The sequence below is a fragment of the Typopeltis vanoorti genome, chromosome 2 (assembly GCF_054136105.1).
Source record: "Typopeltis vanoorti isolate ZY-2024b chromosome 2, IOZ_Tvanoo_1.0, whole genome shotgun sequence".
NCBI lineage: Eukaryota > Metazoa > Arthropoda > Arachnida > Uropygi > Thelyphonidae > Typopeltis > Typopeltis vanoorti.
In genome coordinates, this window is record NC_143550.1 from 59,474,443 (window position 1) to 59,495,917 (window position 21,475).

The 21,475-nt window shown below is 38.1% G+C and overlaps 1 protein-coding gene across 1 annotated transcript in view; it reads right to left on the reverse strand.

Annotated features, from left to right (window-relative positions):
• LOC150109067 (protein HID1) overlaps nt 1-21,475 on the reverse strand; it is a 423,878-nt gene that overhangs the window by 186,545 nt on the left and 215,858 nt on the right. The window contains exon 9 of the mRNA XM_090405286.1: nt 13,075-13,272. Coding sequence (XP_090261412.1) covers nt 13,075-13,272 — 198 coding nt within the window. The remainder of the gene's footprint in view (nt 1-13,074; nt 13,273-21,475) is intronic.

Below are 21,475 nucleotides of genomic sequence, written 5' to 3' on the forward strand. Positions count from 1 at the left end.
GTGTGGCAAATGGACAAACCGAACGGATTCCCCAATGTCTGGTACCTGGTCTGCAGAGGGGAAACAAATACCTGGGGATTTTCCTAGGAAACACACCCTCTTATGTGTATAAGAACTGGGAAACATTAAACAAATGTTTCAAGCAAGTACTAGGAAAGTGGGCAGCAATACAAGCCTCTGCCTCCACAAGAGGGAGAACAATAATCGTTAACCAAATAGCCACCAGTGTCCTTTGGCATACACTAAAGATTCTCACACCACCAGTGCAATTCATCAAACAAATAAAGTCAACCATATATCGATTCATATGGAACAAAACAAACTGCCTTTCATACTCCAAGCTATGTACCTTTCTCAAAGATAGAGGACAAAATTTTACCTCCATTGACAACAGGATAACAATGTTCCCTGCTCGATTTCTCATTAATACCCTACAACAGGAAATATCACACAAATGTACCACTGAATATATTTTCACTTCTGTCACTAGAGGACTCTCTCTCTCTCTCCACAACCTTAAGAATGACAACAGCTCAAGTGCCAGTAAATTTAACAAACTTCTACAAAGATGCCCTTTGACAATGGAAGAAGCCAAACCTCCAGCACACAGTGAAGACAGCATCCCTACCTAAAATCCTCATGGAACCCATCTTCCACAACACGATGGTAAGAAGCTCGATCACTCAGAAAATGTCACCCAAGAATGAGTGATATTTTTTCTCCAAGCCTCACCTGGCGCTTTCCAAAATCACTCGAAAACCTGGAATATGGGAATCAGTCTGAGCAGATACATACTGTAAAGGCCGCTTTTCAAGCCGCTATGCCTGATAGCATAACAGAAGTAGGGCTTAGCCCTCCCAACTCAGAAGATCCGGCACCTATCTTTCTGATAAAAACCAATAACTCATGGGAGAAACTTACATCCAGCAACACCAACAAAATCTACAGCACTCTAACATGACAGTTGAACCAAAGCACTTTACTGGAAAATCCTGCATCATCTGATCAAACACTATTTCAATGGGACCTACCATATCGCACAATTGCCATCAAACCTGATGCAGATATTCAGTGGAGAATGTGGCACAATATATTACCCACTCCTACTATATTACGAAAATTTAACTCAAACACCTCAGATAACTGCCAGTTCTGCTACCAATTAGGAACAGTCCAGCATATGTATTTGGAATGCCCAGTCAACACTAAATTAATCAGTTTGTCTCGGGAAATGGCAGCTCTCACCTGTGGTAGTCTTCATACAGAAGAGGAGTATTTCAATCTCGTCCATGCGGAGTCAAATAATTATTCATTCTACAATTACCTCTTCATCACCGCGAAAGCGGTAATATACAACTTCTACCTCAGACATACAAGACCAGACAGCACAGCAACTTCACAGAGAGAGGCAACTGACCAACTCATCGCAGCCTTCAAACAAAAGGTGAGAAGTCGAATCCTACATGAGCATCACCACCATAGGCAAAACAACACCTTAGATCTTTTCCACCAAGACTGGAATCCACGGAATCAACTCCTGGCTGAGCAGGGTGACTGCATCATAATCCACTTTCCAACATAGAAGTGGCATCATCCCCCCCCAAAAAAAAGAAAGGGGGGAAGAAGGATTGTCGTGCTTAACTGTGCGAAAATTAATCAGCTGGCACTCTCATGTAAATAGATAATATTGTGCTATAGTAACTCTTATGTTCTTCCACATTTATGTTCTTATACAGTATCATGTTAAAATAACTCTTAATGGCTTTAATCTAAAATATATATATATATATGTAATTCGCCTTATAAGTAACTTCGATGTAACATACCTCAACAAGAGTATGAGCATGTAATCTCTCTGCCTGACTGCAGAGAACCAAAAACCAGTTAATCTTGAATATAAGATTGTTATGTTCACAATTAAAAAATAAAAAATAAAATAAAAAATATCTATCTATCTATCTATCTATCATGTCCCTTCTCTTCTGACTGTTAACTAAACTGTGCAACCCACATACCTTCAATCTATCTTTATAGGGAGCATTTCAAGGACCTGTCACGAGGGTCTAGTCACTTGTCTCTGAATCCTCTCTACCACCTGATCACCAAGAAATCCAGGTGATCAAATCTGCACACAATAGTCAACATGTGACTAAATCTTGGCCAAATAAAGAGGGATGTTGACATATTTAACATGTTGACATATTTGTCAACATGTTATTCAACATTCAACTAATCCTTTGAGCTATTTTCCCAACATTTGCAATATGTCTTCTGAACCTCAACTCTTTGTCCACCATTATTACCTCCAAATCACTAGCTGCATCATTTTCCTGCAATCCAATACCATCAATATGATATAAAGAATGTAATTTTTTCATCCCAAAGTACATTACCTTATATTTTGCGACATTAAATTGACAACCACTGTCCTTTCCCCCACTTCTAATTTATTTAAATCATTCTGCAGAATATTTACACCACTTTTGTCAACTGTTGTTTTCCTCAGTTTTGCATCATCAGCAAACAACTGAATATCCCCCTTTAAACCTTTCCCTATATTATTAATATACAAACTAAAGAGTACAAGATACTTCAGGCACTCCACTAGTCACCCTCGTTCATCTTGATTCCACCCCATCATATACCACACTCTGATATCTCTCTGTCAGCAACCTCCCTATCCTGGCCACCAGTTTCATACCCATATCCATTTACTCCAACCTATGTATAGTTTTCCACAAGGTTACAAAGTCAAATTTAGTTTATAAAACCATCCTCAAAAAGGTTAAGCATAATAATAAACTCTATATTATTTCCTTTCTCTTTTTATTAATACCATCAAAAGAGACTTTTCATCTTATCAAATACTACTTGACTACTGCCATATTTGAACTGTTCAAATTGATTGTTCGTGTTATTATTTTCATGGGAAAGAAAAAGAATAATGAAATAGGACTGCCATCCCCCCACCCCCCAAAACCCACAGGCTGGCTGCTATATGGACGATGCATTTTCTGTGTTGCCCAAGACCCAGACACATTAGAAATTTCTCAAGTATTTAAAAAGCCAACATCCAAAATATACTTCTATGTAGAAGAAATCAATTGTCTTCCTTTGCTAGGCATAGTAGTCACACATACTTTAAACTGTTCCCTATAATTCTATGGTTGTATCATTCTCTGTTTATTTCTATAACCCAACATACATGCCTAAAAACACTGACATAAACACATAATCATCTAGCTCAGCAAAGAGTATCCTAAAAGCACTGAAACACACAAATACAGGAACAAGGCTATTTTTCCAATTTGTCTGTAATCCAAGTAATATTTGCATTCCCCATATATGTTAAGAATACATCTGAAAAGACAGCCAACATGCAACATAAATATAATCTTCACACCACTTTTAAACCACATTATTTGTTCTTTGATTGCAAACTCCATTCTTTGAACATATCCAGTAGTGTACACTGGATGTGCACAAATGACACATAAGGCCAAAGCTATTTGTTCTAATAGCATGCCTCTTACCATTGAACTTATCTCTGCCATACATTTTTAGTGAACGGCTACAACTCCTTTATAATAAATAAAATACTATCTTACACCCTTCTTTCAAATGCAATATAACAGCAAAATTATTCCCACTCTCTATATCTGGCATACATTTGAAAAAAACAGCTAAAGTACTAGGAAAAACAAGGTAAAGGTAATAATTTATTATAAGGCCATATATTTCAGTCTGAAAAAGTACAGGTCATCTTCAGTGGCAAAAAACAGTCGATACAAGGTAGAATGCAAACAGTGGAATTATTTGAAATAGAATGAGCTGCGTGATGTTATATTTCTAGCAAAGTTATGTTATAACTGAGGAAAAGGTTAATCATAACAGTATAAAAACTTATTAATCCGACTTTCCCATATTTTTGATAATGATATGCAGTCATTCTAATTCAAGTTGAGGCAGTGAAGCAAGGCTTCAGCACTCTCCTTAAATAAACATTCAAATTTGTATCGACAGTGATGTAGTGGACATGTTTCAGACCAAAGAATGTTGTGGTCTGTGTCTTCTCCATGTTGAGCCAATCCAGATTTATCAGTCCTGTGGTAAATATATGATTGATGTTTGTGTATTCTCTTTTCTATTGAGCGTCCAATTTGTCCAAAGTAGTACAGACAGCAGTCACAAGGAACTTGGTATAGACCCGGGAGAGACGTCAGAGAGCATTTATCTTTTGAAGAAGGGAAATAAGTTGAGACTTTATTGATGGGTATAAAAGTAGCTACTAAATCATATTTCTTCAGAATTCTGGAAATTGGTTCTGAAATGCCAGAAATGTATGAGATTGGAACTCGATGTACTGTTTCCTTGTTGTTTAGGTTAGGTTTGAAGGAGTCAAACAGATGTTGTCCTTTCTGAGAAACCATTTAATTTCATATATCGCTTGATATTTGAGAGTTCTTCCTGTAATTGATGAGGAGTTGAACTATTAATCTTAGTTCATTGAAATCTGATAAACATAGAGTAGACAAAGACCAAACACATTCTTTGGTCAGAACCATGCCTACTAATTGCTGTCAATACAAATTTGAATACTTATTTAAGGAGAGTGATGAAGTCTTGCTTCACTGCCCGAACTTGAATCGGAATGACTACCTGTTATTATCAAAAATATGGGAAAGTCTGATTAAAATAACACATCAATATTTTTTTTTATACTGTTATTAATCTTCTCCTCAGTTAGAACATAACGTTACTGGAAATATAACTTCACGCAGCTCATTCTATTTCAAATAAATCCATTGTTTGCACTCTACCTTGCAACAACTGTTTTTTGCCACTGAAGATGGTCTGGAATTTTCAGACTGAAATATACCTTATAATAAATTATTAGCTTTACCTTGTGTTTGCATGTAAATAATTCATAAAACTATAGCACAAGTTTCTCTAAAAGAAAGAAAGAAAAAAAGTACTAGCATATCATCATTTTGTTTTGGTTTAAGCCAATAAAAATACAATTTAGTCAGCTAAATCTCAATTAGGCTGACAAATCTCAAATATATCAATGATGCTCTCTACTCAAGACTTGTGTCTCCTTCTCCCAGTCATTCTCAGTCTCATATCCTGTGATACTACAATGTTGCCAATTGGGATTTCTATGCCTCATTTCCATGGTCTGATTATTGCTTCTACTCTTCTTATCCTAGCACCTGATGTGATCTAATAACAGAAATTATTCTTGTTGGGATGAGTGCTTTTATTCCTCACTTCTTATCCTAGCACCTGGTGTGATCTAATAACAGAAATTATTTTTGTTGGGATGAGTGCTTTTATTCCTCACTCCATTCAAAATCTACAACCCATGTCCAAACTCTGGTTCTTCTACAACTGTATCAAAGCAGTCGAACCCAAAAATTTAACATATGCGCAATAGCTCCAGTCAAAAACTCCAGACTCTCACTTAGTATACACTACAGCTTGTCACAACTGCAAAAATAATAATAAATAATAAACAAACCCAAAGCAGACTTTGTAAAGACCAAATACTCTAAGCTTGTCTCTTGTCCAAATGGTAGTCAAGCCCTTTTTATCTCTCCCCAAGGTTGTAATACACAACTTCTTTCCTTCCATGATTCCATCTCTATCACATTCTGATGGTACAATGGTAACATCTCCTAAACATAAAGCAGACCTATTAGCATCAGTTTTTTCCCTCTAACTCTTGTACAGACAACCAAAGGAGATTTCCCATTATTCTGCAAACTACTCACATACCTCCTCTGAAATTCTACTAGAAGGACATCAGAAAAATACTCAATTGCCTTGATACCAATACGTCTCCTAGACTTCCTGGAGACTTATTGGTGTTATTTATCTGGCATCTATCCATTCACTTGTAAGCAAGCCCTAAAAAGGGAGATAAAACGTGTGGACAGACTTATGTGTTCGTCGAACATGTTGTTTATTATTTTAACGGTATAATAGAACACAGAAACTAAGTAAATAATTAATTTATTAACTTGATGCTGATATTTCGCTGGTATTATAACCAGCATCTTCAGAGCACAAAAACACTGTTTGTCACAATACGCGAGACTAAAACAACATGGTGTATTTCAACAAAATTGTAGCAGCAACACAAAGACTAGAGTCCTGATTTTGGCGCCCTCTATCTGAAAAAAAAAAAAAACGCTATCATATATTACTAGAGTCCTAGAAAAGTGCTAGTTTTTTCTTAATATGACTGTCTCCCAGATCTTCGGCAAGTTGATACAGCCATATTTGTTGAGATTTGGAGTGTGTTTTAGGGCTTCTGTCGCCTCTAAGAACAATCTCTCTGATTTATATGGGTTTCTGTGTAGTACTTTTGTGTTTTTCCAGTTGATCCTGTGTGCAGGGGTATCCAGAGCATGGTCTGCTAGGCCCGACTTCCCATAATGATATTTCCGGACGTATCGTTTATGTTAGATCTCAAGAATTCTCAATAAACATAAACTACGCACTACATTCAGACCATTTAGCAAATTAGCCACCCTCATCCGCTCACCCAAGGACAGCATTCCTCCTTTATCACATCCAGGAGTCTACCAAGTACCCTGCTCATGCAATCAAGCCTACTACGGTCAAACAGGAAGAACTGTGAATATCCGCATCAGCGAACATAAACGATACGTCCGGAAATATCATTATGGGAAGTTGGGCCTAGCAGACCATGCTCTGGATACCCCTGCACACAGGATCAACTGGAAAAACACAAAAGTACTACACAGAAACCCATATAAATCAGAGAGATTGTTCTTAGAGGCGACAGAAGCCCTAAAACACACTCCAAATCTCAACAAATATGGCTGTATCAACTTGCCGAAGATCTGGGAGACAGTCATATTAAGAAAAAACTAGCACTTTTCTAGGACTCTAGTAATATATGATAGCGTTTTTTTTTTTTTTTCAGATAGAGGGCGCCAAAATCAGGACTCTAGTCTTTGTGTTGCTGCTACAATTTTGTTGAAATACACCATGTTGTTTTAGTCTCGTGTATTGTGACAAACAGTGTTTTTGTGCTCTGAAGATGCTGGTTATAATACCAGCAAAATATCAGCATCAAGTTAATAAATTAATTATTTACTTAGTTTCTGTGTTCTATTATACCGTTAAAATAATAAACAACAAGGGAGATAAAAGTTAACCATCAAACTATTGCCCTGTTCCTCTGACACCAATATTCTCAAAAATAATGAAAAAGGTCATCAACAACTAATTGCATCACTACTTGAAGACTCGCTAATTACTGATCACTGATATGGATTCTGCCATTCTTGCTCCACTGTAGATCTTCTAGGTAATCTCACCCACCTCTGAACTGATGCCATTGAAAAGTTTGGAGAAATTCAAGTGATCACTCTTTATATTCACACTCATGACACCCACAACAAACTATGGCAGCTTATTCCACTCAATTACCACTCTCCAAGTAAAAAACATAGTTCTAAACACCCTTTTAACTACACGCTTGCTCAGTTTCCATGGATGGCCCCTAGTTCTCCCACCACCAGACCTGTTCTGAAAAATTTCCTCTGAATTAATCTTGTAAAACCCTCAATTTCTCAATCATATCATCCCTTTCCCACCTATCAACCAATTTCTGCAACCCACAGATCAACCTGTTCCCGTAAGGTTCATTCCATAGACCAGATACCATCTCACTCACTCGCCTCTGGATCCCCTCTGCCTCCTACCCATCAAGAAAAAACTGTGGCACCCAGATCTGGGCACAGTGGTCAAGATGGGGGTCTTATCAATGATAAAGAGGAACAATAACCTGATTGTTTCTGCTCGTCAAAGTATTCTTCAGTAACCAAGTGATCTGATGAGCTGATTTAGCCACTTTTGCTATGTGCCCCATAAACTTCAACTCCCTATCCACAACACTCCCAAATCTTTGGCTTCATCAATTTCCTTGTGTGCAGTTCCACCAATGTGGTATAGTGCTGCTAACCTTTTCACCCCAAAATGCATAACCTTACATTTTGCCACATTAAATTGACATCCATTCTCCTTAGCCCAGTCTGCCAATCTACCCAAATCATCCTTCAAAATTCTGACATCATGTGTATTCAATATTGCTCTATGCAACTTGCCATCATCGGCAAATAAATGAACAGTTCCTCTCAGATCCTTTTCTATATCATTAATGAACAAATTAAATAGCAGTGGTCCAAGAACAGAATCCTGCAGCATGCCACTAGTCACAGGCCTTCTTTTGGACTCTACTCCTGTATATCTCCAAGACATTTGATCGTTTTGGCATTGTGGCCTTCTCATCACGCTTCCATTTCCCACATTCCACCTTCCCTTGAGAAGGGATTCCCAGTTTCCTTTCCAGTCATTCACTGCAGGTCAAGGTGGATGGTTCCTTTCACCAATTAATGCTGTTGTGCCCCAGGGCTCAGTGCTATCACCTACATCTTTTCCTCCCGTACATTAATGATCTTTCTCTCTCTGGGATCCAATCCTGCTCATAGCATTGCTGATGATAATGCTCTCCACTCGTTTTCATTTTCAAAACATTGTATTATCCAGGTAACTCAAGCTTCAAAATCTTCTTTAACGAATACCGTAAATATTGATCTGCTTGCCATTATTCTCAGGAAGAGGGTTGACAACTTGATGAATTTTAATGCCACCAAAATGCAATCCTGTCTCATTTTCATGAAGAAAGATGATGATGTCTCACCCTTCCTCCCTCCCTTCTTGGGAAAAGTGATCCTTAATTCACATATCTAAACTATCCTGACATAAGTACGTTAGGTCTATAGCCACTTCAACCTCCAAAGGGCGTTGTATTCTTTTTCATTCCAAACAATACTTCTCTCTACAGTTCATATTTGCCTAACCTTAAAATGCTATTCCCATATTTGGGGGTGGTGCACTTAAGACCTCTCTCTCTTAGAATACTTGATTGTATTCAGAAGCAAGCAATAAGCTTGCTTAAGTGATGACTCTTCTCACTGACTTCCTCCAATCACTTTCTCACAGATGCTCTGTTGCAGAATTATGTCTGTCACTCCTGCAAATCTGATGATTTCATCAAACCTTGATGACTTTTATTATTACTATTATTACAGGCTACTCCAAGGAGTCCTTAGACTCATTGAGAAAGGCCCTAAATCATGTCAGGAACTATCCAACATTTGCACAGTATATATCATACTTTGTTTTGAACTCATTCACAGTTAATGCATCCACAACAGACTCTGGTAACCTATTCCACTCATTCACTACTCTCCAAGCAAAAAACTTAATTCTAACACCCTTGCTAACTACACTCTTACTCAGTTTCTATGGATGGCCCCCAGTTCTCCCACCACCAGACATGTTCTGAAAACCCCTCATGTAATCTTGTAAAAACTCCTCAGTAATTTGTATGTAAAAATCATATCGACACTTTTCCACCTATCAACCAGTTTCTGTAACCCACAAATCGTTAACCGGTTCTCATAAGATTCATTACATAGACCTGCTACCATCTTGGTCACTCGCCTCTGGACCATCTCCACCTCCTCCTCATCACCAAGAAACCCTGGTACCCAGATCTGTGTGTAGTCAAGATGGGGTCTTATCAAGGCTCTTATCAAGTCTCTGCTTGTCAAAGCATTCTTCAGTAACCAAGTGATCTGATGAGCTTCTTTAGCCACTTTTGCTATGTGCCCCCTAAACTTTAACTAACCCTGTCCACTAACACTCTCAAGTCTCTGGCTTCATCAATTTCCTGGAGTATAGTTCCACCAATATAGTATACAGCTAGTAATCTTTTCACCCCCAAAACGCATAACCTTACACTTTGTCACATTAAACTGACATCCATTCTCCTTTGCCCAGTCTGCCAATTTATCCAAATCATCCTGCAAAATTTTGCCATCATCTGTATTAGCTAACTCTATCCAACTTTGTATCATCGGCAAATAACTGAACAGTTCCTCTCAGATCCTTTCCTATATCGTTAATGTACAAAATAAACAGTAGTAGTTATAGAACATAACCCTGTGGCACACGACTAGTCACAGGCCTTCTTTTGGACTCTATTCCTGAATAAACTACTCTCTGATATCTCTCTATCAACCACCCTCCTATCCATCCCCATGTGCTGCAGTTTACTGATGAGAATTTCATGTCAATCCTGTCAAAGGCCTTTGCAAAGTCTAGCAGTATCACTATAAACCCATTACCCGTTTCCAACCAAGGTGTCACTATATTATAAAACGTGAGCAAGTTACTGAGGGGCATGACCTACCCTTCAGAAAACCATGCTGCCTCCCTCCCATATAGTATCCCATTTCCATCTACCCATTCCTGTATTTTGCTCTTGACCAACTTCTTCAACACTGTGACAACAACTCCTGATGTGTTGATCGATCAGTAATTTGTTACATCAGTCTTGGAGCCTCCTTTATGCAATGGAACTATTTTCCCCTCTTTCCACCCCCTCAGGACTAACCCAGAGCTGAGACTTAAATTAAACAATATGGTCAAGGATACTGACAATTCTCTCACTGCTTCACATAAAACCCGAGCTGGTATACCATCCAATCCCACAGCTGTATTCACATTAAGGTTCTGTAATATGTTATGTGTCTCCATTTCATTTACCTCAGTCCCCATATAAGCCTTTGGTTCTCTCGTTTCTGCAATATCACCAGCTGGATGATATACTCTTGCAAAATGATCACTTAGTAATTCTACTATTTTGACTGATTCAGTTACCTCCCCACTATCAACATTCATTAAAATCATTTTACCATATACATTCTTTCTTTTACTTGCAGCATATCGAAAGAACTGTTTGGAATTATCTTTAGCCTGCATTGCTAACTTTTTTTTCATACTCTGCTTTTGCCTTTCCTACCACACTAGTTACCCTTCTGGCCCGTGCCTTGTACTGTTCATGTACTTGCTCACCTTTCTCCATAAATTCCCTCCACAATTGTTTATTTTTTTTGCAACTCCAGCTTAATGGTGATATTCCACCATTTAATTCTCACTTGATTTACTCTCCTGATTCTAGGTATGCAGTCTGCCATTACCTCCCTCAAACATTCCTTTACCACTTCCCATGCACTATCAACATCCAGCACTTGCAGTTTTACATGCTATGGCACCGATCCAAGTAATCTCCTAAGACTATGCAATTCCACATACACTCCGTCTTAAATGAAAATGCCACACATTTAGTGGCAATGTAGTCATATTCGTTATAGACAAATTCTCAGATGCAATTACTAGATCAAGCACTCTCAAACCCCTAGTGTATTCTATCACATACTGTCTCAGGTAATAATTCCTTGGTAACTGCATAAATTCCATTTCCTTCCTCCCATATGTCCTCTCCTCCTATTGTGGCTGTTTTTCCTCCTGCAGAATCCAATCTAGTATATCTTTTGTCCTTAAATAAAAGAGCCAATAGGCTTCACTTCGGCGATGTAACATTATTTAAATTAAGGGGATATTAAATCCCACATTATTTCAAAGCCGAATAAGAAACTCAAAGATCGGAATCAAAGAGTTTCATGCCGAATATAGTAAACTATAAAAGTTTCGGCAGATTGTAGCATAAGCTAAAGCATGTAGTTCAACACTAGGGCAACTCGTTGCAAAGTTGGGAAAAGTTCTGATCACTAAGAATAGTGATCAGAACTTTTCCCAGTTTTCCTAGTTTACCAATAATGTAAAACACATCTCCTGGGAGATGTATGATGTTATACATTATGGTGGAAGGTTACTACCCAGACCAGTTTCAACCTTTATTGAGGTCTCATCAGTGAGTAGTAGACCAGGTAATACTGACGTTATAGCGAAAAGAACTTATGTACTTTGCTGTACGAGTTGTCAAAAATAAAAGAGCCTACTGGCTCTTTTATTTAAGTAAGTAATTTATGAGTGCACCTTTTTGACGACTCGTATAGCAAAGTACATAAGTTCTTTTTGCTATAACGTCAGTATTAACTGGTCTACCTACTCACTGATGAGACCTCAATAAAGGTTGAAACCGGTCTGGGTAGTAACCTTCCACCATAATGTATAACATCATACATCTCCCAGGGAATGTGTTTTACATTATGGGTAATACTAAGAATAGTGATCAGAACTTTTCCCACCTTTGCAACGAGTTGCCCTAGTGTTGAACTACATGCTTTAGCTTACGCTACAATCTGCCAAAACTTTTATAGTTTACTATATTCGGCAGGAAACTCTTTGATTCCGATCTTTGAATTTCTAATTCGGCTTTGAAATAATGTGGGATTTAATATCCCCTTAATTTAAATATCTTTTGTCCATTGCTGTAATATGCTATGTGTCTCCATTTCATTTACCTCAGTCCCCATATAAGCCTTTGGCTCTTTCTCATTCCTGTAATATCACCAGCTGGTCTTGTCTTTGAGCAATATGAACTTAGGTTTTTTTTTTATTTTTATCTTTAAACCAGCTGTTCTGCTAGCAATTTAGAGTTAACAGATAAAAGCCAGATGTGTGCACTGTTTTAATTTTGATTTTTTGTTTACTTTTATATTTTTGTCACCATGTTGTCACAGATAGATGCAATCTATTCTATAATTAATTTTTCAAATTAAAATTTTGCATTAAAAGTTTATATTCAAATAGTTCAAACCATGAAGTTTATCTTATAATTTCTAGTGTATATACATGGGATTCATAGGACTGAAATGTAATTAATGATTTTTTAAAAAACGTTTCACATTTGTAATTTAGTGTAATGTGAATGTTAAAATATAAATGCCTTTATCATTATTTGTGTTTGTATGAAATATTATTATAACTTCTTCCAAATTGCCTTTGCCTGAGAGGGGTATACCAGTATTACAAAAATTTTAAAAGGGGTACACAGGCTCTAAAATCTGGGAAACACCACTTATAATCTAAATAATATGAATTCTAAGACTATGATAAGAATGCATAACTACCATTTTCTATTAGGTTTTAAGAGGGGGGGGAAGGAAAGAAGAAGAAAATTTAAAAAAACAGAGTCAAAATAAGAGTATACTAAAGACTTTCTACCTTATTATAATCACACATTTTCCAGAAAAATATTAACAGTTCCTGATGAAACTGAATCTTCTTTGTTGAATTAGGAAGATATGTTTGAATCAGTGGATTGTTCAGAAGCCGAGTAAATCCCTTCAGAATAAAACAAAAGTCTTCCTCTCGATGAATACGAGAGAGGTAATTAATGAAAAGGTTATCTGGAAGGGACTTCTGTAAGAAATAATATTTAATTGTTACTTTTCAATTTCAGTAGGTATAGTAAATTTAAATTAACATTTTTTCAGAACTAATGAAATGCAATTTTATTTAATGCTGCTTTTCTATTTTTGTATTATAATTTCATTAAACTACATATTTTCTTATTAAACAATATTCAAGAAACTTTAGTTGAGCATGTTTAACTGAAGATATCTGCAAACTAGTTTCAAAGATACTCAAAAGAAGCATTTAAATATTTCACATCAAATTTCATATCATATCAAAAATAAATTTGGAAAAAATAAAATAAAACGAAAATCACAAAATAAGATTATAAATCAGATTATTATTATTATTTCTACACAGTTATCTCCATGAGTCAAATGGCTATTCATAGAAGACCCACACTAACCATTATTCATACGATGCTTATCATACCTTTTCTTAAGCCCATTTGCTGCCAAGGCACTCATAACTATCTCTGGCAATTCATTAAAATCATTCACCTCTCTCTAAACAAAAAATATAGTCTACACACTTTTACACAATTTCCAAGGATGTCCCTTAGTTTTCTCTCTATCTGTCATATATACTGAAAAATTTCTTTTGTATCAATCATATAGAACCCTTTCAGCAACTTATAAGTTTCTATCATATCCACTGACTAAACTTTGCAACTCATACACCATTAGTGTATGGCAGGGGTCGCCAAAGTTATTTGCCTGTTGACCCCTTCAAGCGTTTCTTGAGTTTTTAATGACCCCCTATATTTTACTATTATGTAATTATAATAGGAAAAGGGAAAAAAAAAGACACTTATGTGAGTTTTTAGATTGTTTATTTTATAGTTACAGTGTTTATTGTATGTATAATATAGCATATATTATTATATTACTATTACTACTACTATTACTACTGCTACTATATGAAAAAGAGGGCGCTAGTGAGCCAAGCGCTGTGGCCATACCTAAGAAGAGCTCCTGATTCAGATAAGTTATTCTAGGAATAATTAATTATATATGTGTAATTGTTTGAGTAAGAGCAGCTGTAAACATTGTGTGCTACCAGTATTATTGGTGTGGGGGATTTTTCTTGCCTAAACTTAATTACGAAATCGTTATTATTAGACCTAGTAATCTGCAGGGGGGGGGGATGGCGGTGGCATTGTCATTCCATGATTTTAATTAAGATTTCAGTTTTTCATTAAGTGTGAGATCTGTTATATGTATTCCTTCAATTACATAAATTATTTGTGGATGTTTAGTGCGGATGGAAGAAGGGTGTGTGCGAAGTGTGACCTGAATGAGGAACTGATGAATGCAAATATGAAATTGATGACAGAAAGTGTTAGTAACGATTGTGTCACGAGTGCACATTTGAAAGAGAAGGATGGTGAGAAAGAAAGGCAAAAAAATGTTAAAAAATCAGGAAAAAAGAAAAAGAGCGATTTGAAAACTGTAACGGATGTTAAAAGGGAAAGGGACGAAAGTGAGGCGAGAGTGGCGGAAAGAAAAAAAATTGAGAGAACGAATGAAAGTAGAAATCGCATGATGCAGAAATCGCAAGTGAAAAAAAGCGAAAGAATAAATGATAGCGAAAAAAGAACGAATGATGGTGAAAGTTGGACGCATGTTGGACTGAAAGTACAGAAACAAAGAAAGATGAATGAGAGTAAAAGTGAGAAGAATGATAGCGAAAGTTGGATGCATGTTAGTCCGAAAGTACTGAAACAAAGAAAGATAAATGAGAGTGAAAGTGAGAAGAATGATAGTGAAAGTTGGATGTATGTTGGACCGAAAGTATGGAAACAAAGAAGGATGAATGAGAGGGAAAGTGAGAAGAGGGGGTCGAAAGTTAGAAAGATTTAATGATAGAGAGAATGTGTCACGAGATTCGGAAAGTGAATTGGAATGGATGAAGCAAGAAATGAAATGGATGCGGAATGAAATTAAGAGAATTCAGGTCAAAACTATTAAAATAAATCATGATGGCATGAAAGAGTTAACGAAAGATGAGCGAGTGGCGTTGTATGGCGACTCAATTATTAAAGGTGTGCTAGAGGATAAAATGCACAAGGTATGTTTTCAAGGCGTTAAAATGAGTAGAGTGATTGAGGCATTGGATATGAGGCGAGAACGAGCAAAAGCGTTAATAGTATTAATTGGTACAAATGATTTGAGAGAGAACAAAGAGCATGTCAGAATGAACATCAGGAGGCTGCTTGGAAAGATAAAAGAGAATAGTGTGACAGGAAGGGTAGTCAGTGTGTTGCCTAGGTATGATTGTGGTGAAATGAGGCAGAGAGCAAGGATTATGAATGATATTCTGGCTGAAATGTGTGAGGAGATGGGAGTACAGTTTGTTAATGTATGGAATGAGTTTGAAGGAAGAAGTGAGCTGTATGGGAGCGATGGACTGCATTTGAGTGGTTATGGTGTGAGTCGCTTGGAGAGACTGCTGCTGGAAGGTAGAGAAGTGAATAGAGAGAATGAATCAGATCGAGAGGGGAGTGATGAAGAGCAGGAGATTAAGACAGGAGAGATTGAAGAAGTGGAAATGAATGGGGAAGTGAGTGGTATGAGTATAGAAAATGAGACAATGGGTGTTCAAGAGGAGCAGGGAAACGGGGAGGCTCAGGGTGGACAGGGATACACAGCGTGAGAAAGGTGGATGCTCCAAGAGGAGGTGAGAGCATGTGTAGGCAGGAAAGAAAAGGGATGATCAGGGATCAAGAGGAAACAGATGAAATTGAAAAGGGTTCTAAAATGAAGAAGCAGAAAGGGAAATGGCCCCAGTCCAGCATGGAGAGATCACATCGAGTGAGTGGTATCAGTGGAACTAGCTGTAGATCCAGAAATGAGCTGTCGTGTTTGTATACCAATGCTAGAAGTATAAGAAACAAGGCGGATGAAATGGTTGCACGAATTGCGTCTGTTCACCCAAATATTGTCGGAATAAGTGAGACATGGTTAGATGAGGACGACATCCTGACAGGAATAGAGATGGAAGGGTATGATGTGTTTCGTGAGGATAGAAGGGGTAAAAAGGGAGGGGGAGTGCTATTGATGATAGAGAAAGAGTTATGTCCATACAAGGTAGAGATGCAAGAGAGAAATAGGGCCAGTGGTTTTGAGGCAGTATGGTGTGAGATAGAGATGAATAGAATCAAATACTTGGTGGGATGTTGTTATAGACCTGGTAATGTGGATGGTGGTGATAGTGAAATGTATAGTCAAATAAGCCAAGCAAATAAGAAAAGGGTGATCATTATGGGTGATTTTAATTATGGCAATATAGACTGGAATGAAGAGATAGCAACTGGAAGTAAAGAAAATGAGTTTCTTGAGTTTTTGAGGGAAAACTACCTCAGACAGTATGTAACAGAGGGCACATGAGGATTAAGGGTCTTGGATTTGGTCATCTCATCGGAGGATGTAATTATAAATGAGGTGTCAAATCATCCACCAATTGGTGAAAGTGACCATGAGGTGATTATCTGGGTGGTTGCCAGCATTGCAAAGACCCCTGTGAAAAAAGGGTATATGTGGAATTACAAGGGGGGTGATTACGAAGAGCTCAGGAGACAGCTTGCAGTGTAGCATGGAATGAGGAGTTAGCTCGAAAAGAGATCAATGCAGCTTGGGGGATTTTCAAAAACTATTTAGTAGATAAAATGTCTAAATGTATACAATGGGTGAGAAGGTTAAATAAGGTAGGTGTGAGATGGTTGAATAAAGAGATTAAGCATGCGATACAGAGAAAACGGACATTGTGGAGGCAGCATAAGAGAAGTGGAAATAACCAATTCCACGAGAACTACAAAGACCAGGCAAGGAGGGTGACTTGGTTGGTGAGAGTAGCTAAAGAGAGGTATGAACAGCAGTTAGCTAATGAAGCCAAAAAGAATCCTTGGGAGTTATTTCGATATGCAGCCAGCAAAAGAAAGATTGATTATGGAAGGATGACATTGATTGAAGGAAATGGTATAAAGACAGCTGTTGCAGAATGTGGTGGAGATACTTAATGAGCAGTTCATAAAGATCTTTCAATTTGTGAATGTGACTTCATGGAGAGATTGAGAGCAGTTGATGATGGGGAGGAGAGACCGACTGTAAGTGAGCAAGAGGTGTTTGGGAAGTTGAGTAAACTAGATGTAAATAAGGCTGTGGGACTTGATAATATATCACCACATATTCTGAAGGAATGTGCCAGGCAGTTGACACCTGCCTTGACATATTTTTTTAATACGAGTCTTGCACTTGGTGAAGTTCCTAAGGAGTGGAAGGAGGGCAAGATTGTGCCACTTCATAAAGGAGGTGATCGAACTCAAGCATTAAACTATAGACTTATCTGTGTGTCAGGTGTCGTGATTAAGTTGTTGGAGAAGCTTGTGAGAACTAGGATCCAGAGTTGGGTTGACAACAATGGTATAATCTTTGATGAATAGCATGGATTTGCTAAAGGGAGGTCATGTTTTAGTAATCTACTTACTTATTACAATAAAGTGACTGCTTCCTTGGACAGAGGAGAAGGATACACAGTAATATACTTGGATTTCGCAAAGGCTTTGATAGAGTACCTCATGATAAGTTGACAGTCAAACTAGAGCAGATGGGGTTGGATATTAGATTAATGCATTGGATTGGAGACTGGCTATCTGATAGGTATCAACAAGTTGTGTATGGGGGTGCCATATCCAGGAAAAGGAAAGTCACTAGTGGAGTGCCTCAGGAGTCTGTTTTAGGGCCATTACTATTTAACTTGTATATTAATAATATTGGTGAAGATTTGGATGGAGATATTCAGTTGTTTGCAGATGATGCAAAGTTGGGATGAACCATAAAGGGTAGTGAAGATGTTGTGGCCTTGCAAGAAGACTTGAATAAATTGAGTGATTGGGCAAGCAAATGGGGATGTGAGTTCAATGTTGCAAAATGTAAGGTTTTAAAATTTGGAAAACAAAGATGGGATGCAGAATTTATGCTTGGTGAGAATATATTGTTGGAGGTAGAGGAAATAAGAGATCTGGGGGTGATAGTGGATAAGGATCTAAAATTTAGGGGACACATCGCCAAAATTGTGAAGACAACACAAAGACTTCTGGGAATGATGCGGAGGACACTGACGTGTAGAAGTAGGGAGATTCTTGTTCCATTGTATAAGGCTTTGATTAGGCCACACATGGACTATTGTGCCCAAATTTGGTCACCGGGTTTTCAGAAGGAAAGAAGGTTGGAAAGGGTCCAAAGGCAACTGACTAAGGTAGTTTCAGACCTCTGGAATGTTGAATATTAGGAAAGAGAAGCTGTAATTTGCAGAGTCTGGTGGAGAGAAGGAAGAGGGGAGATATGATAGAGACCTACGAGTTGGTAAGGGGTTGTTATAAGATCAATGGTGGAGAAGTTCTACAGAGAATAGTGGGAGATCAGGGGAGAACCAGAGGTCATCCCTGGAAACTGTATAAAGAGGGTGTGAGTAGGGGAGTGAGAGGCAGGTTTTTTTCGTGCAGGGTTGTGAATGATTGGAATGCCTTGCCTGAGAGTGTGGTGTCTGCAAGGAGTTTGAGTGTGTTTAAGGCACGGTATGATGAGATGTGTGTGTGATAAAAGGACCTCCCAGATGAGTCTTTGACTCCATTCCATGAGGTCTTGGGAAATAATAATAATAATTACTATCACTGGCAATATCACTGGTATTACTAGTGATATTAATAAACTACTGGTATTAATATCACTGGTATTATTACCAGCGCTGCTCAACTCTTCAACATAGAGAAGTTTAGTTCGTGAATGAATAACGATTGAATTACAATATGTATGTTGATGAATTTTAAAACATTAACGCTCACTTGTATGTCGATTTGCAAAAATGAGACTGGGATTGAATACTTGTAAGTATCAGTAAATAAGAATCACGCACGTGTTGCAATCTCGCTCCCACTGCGGGATCCGGCAGGAACCACCAACATCCGCTTATTCGTAAATACGTCGTTTTGGCCTACTTGATTGGTGACCTTACTCCATCTTACAGGTCCTATTCATGGGCCTGTAAGATGGAGGTACTGATCCCACGATTCACTCTTAATTGCGTTGTCATTACCTCCATGTCTTTTGTCATGGAGGTAATCCAAGTTAACCGAATTAAATATTACCCATACAATGATGTCTTATATTTTTCTGTCGACCCCCAATCGACTCCTGAGCCCGAATCGACCCCCTAACAATGTCTTATCGACCCCTTTGGCGACCACTGGTGTATGGGTTGCAAAGGGAGCATAGGAATGCTCCCTATGAAGATGGACCTTTAGTCCATCTTCATAGGTCCACAGACCTGTCACCAGTTTGGACACTTACTCATTTCTGGATACTCTCACAACCTCCTCACTCTGAAGAAACTCATGTGACCAACTCTGTGCACAAGTCAAATGCAACCTATCACAGTCTTATGAAGACAGAGATAATATCCCCCCCCCATCTCTACTTGCTAATTCTCTTAAACATCCAAGTAATCCTTTCAGCTATTTTGCTAACTTTTGCAACATATCCTCTGAACTTCAACTCTCTGTCTACCATCACACCAAAACCCCTACCCTATAACTTTCAGAAATCCAGTGCTATCAATGTAATACACAGAATGTAATCTTTTTATCCCCAATTATCAATTACTGCCTTCCCAGTATTATCAGCAAACAACCGAATACCCCCCCCCTTCAAATAATGCCCTATATTATTAATATACAAATTAAAGAGTAGTGACCCTAGTACAGTTGAACCTCTGTAGCTCTCAGTCGGTATAGACAAAGCCCTTTGGTCAGAAAGACCTGGGTTCGATTCTTGTCCAAGACATGAGAAGCCTTTATCTGGTCTCTTTTGACTAAAGGTGAGTTAGCTGGTCTCATATGGAGGTAGGTGATTTTTTCACCCAGAAACTCGGGCTTTTCATCCCCCAGATCAGGAAATCCAGGCTAGTGAACACATGCATCTACAGACATAGTGCCAACCTTCTTATCCTTGAGACGGTCGCAGTTGTGAAGTCCACAGCTAAGAACCTTAATGGCTCATGAAAGCTTAAGAATAAGAAGAACCTAGTACAGAGTCCTGAGGCACTCCACCATACTACTCTCTGGTGTCTGTCTGTGTGTCAGCACTCCTTCCCACATCCATGTCACTAGTTTTATAACCATTCCCAATTGCCCCAACTTTTGTAATAGTTTTCCATAAGGTATTCTGTCAAATGCCTAGCAGCATCATAGTGTAGCTATTTCCCTTATCCAACTGAACTGTCACGCTGTTCAGTTGGATAAGGTTTTTTCTCAATTTTTCTACTGAATAGTTTAACAACAATGTAGATACTATCAAGTGATTTGTAATCTGCTACTTCTGTCTTGGAGTCTCCTTTATGTAACGAAACTATTTTTCCCTCTTTCAATTCCCTCAGAACCCTTGCAAGAACTGAGACAGGTTAAACAACTAGATCAGAGGAATCCAATTTTCTTGCACATTCTCGTATGAATTTCCAAGATGAAATTTCATTTCTTACTAAATAACTAGGAATTCACAACGTATACTGGAATATATATTTAAAATAAACTTTAATATATACTTCCTATATTTCGGCAATGTCACGTTGCCATCTTCATGGGAACATAAGATTAAGACACGTGCATGCAGGCACTAAAAACAGCAAATGAGGTCGAAGCGAGGAAACTACTGTTTTTCCTAAAGTCCTGATGGTGCCCACTAGCGGGCTATATTAGGTATTCTTGGCCGTTGGGCTGAAGTTCTCAAGATGTACATCTCTCAAATTTGGGGCAGTCTCACGCATCCAAATTTGTTGAGGTTTGGCATGTTTCTTAGGGCTGAGGCTGATTCTATGAATAGTCTTTCAAATTTATACATGCTATGATGTATTACTGTGGCTTTCTTCCACCGTATTCTGTGGCGTGTATCCAGAGCATGGTCTGCAAGCCCAGAGTGTCTGTACTGGTGAAATCGGATGTAGTCCTTGTGTTCTGAAATTCGCTGTCCTGCCTGTTTGGCCAAAGTAGGACAGCTTACAGCTGCAAGGGACCTGGTATACACCAGGTAGGTCTAGGGGAAGTGGTTGGTCTTTAGTAAAGTGGATAAGGGATGCCAATTTTCTATATGGTCTATAACAAGAGGTCAGGTCATGTTTATTCAGGATTTTGGTAATTTTTTCGAGGTGCCCTGGATGT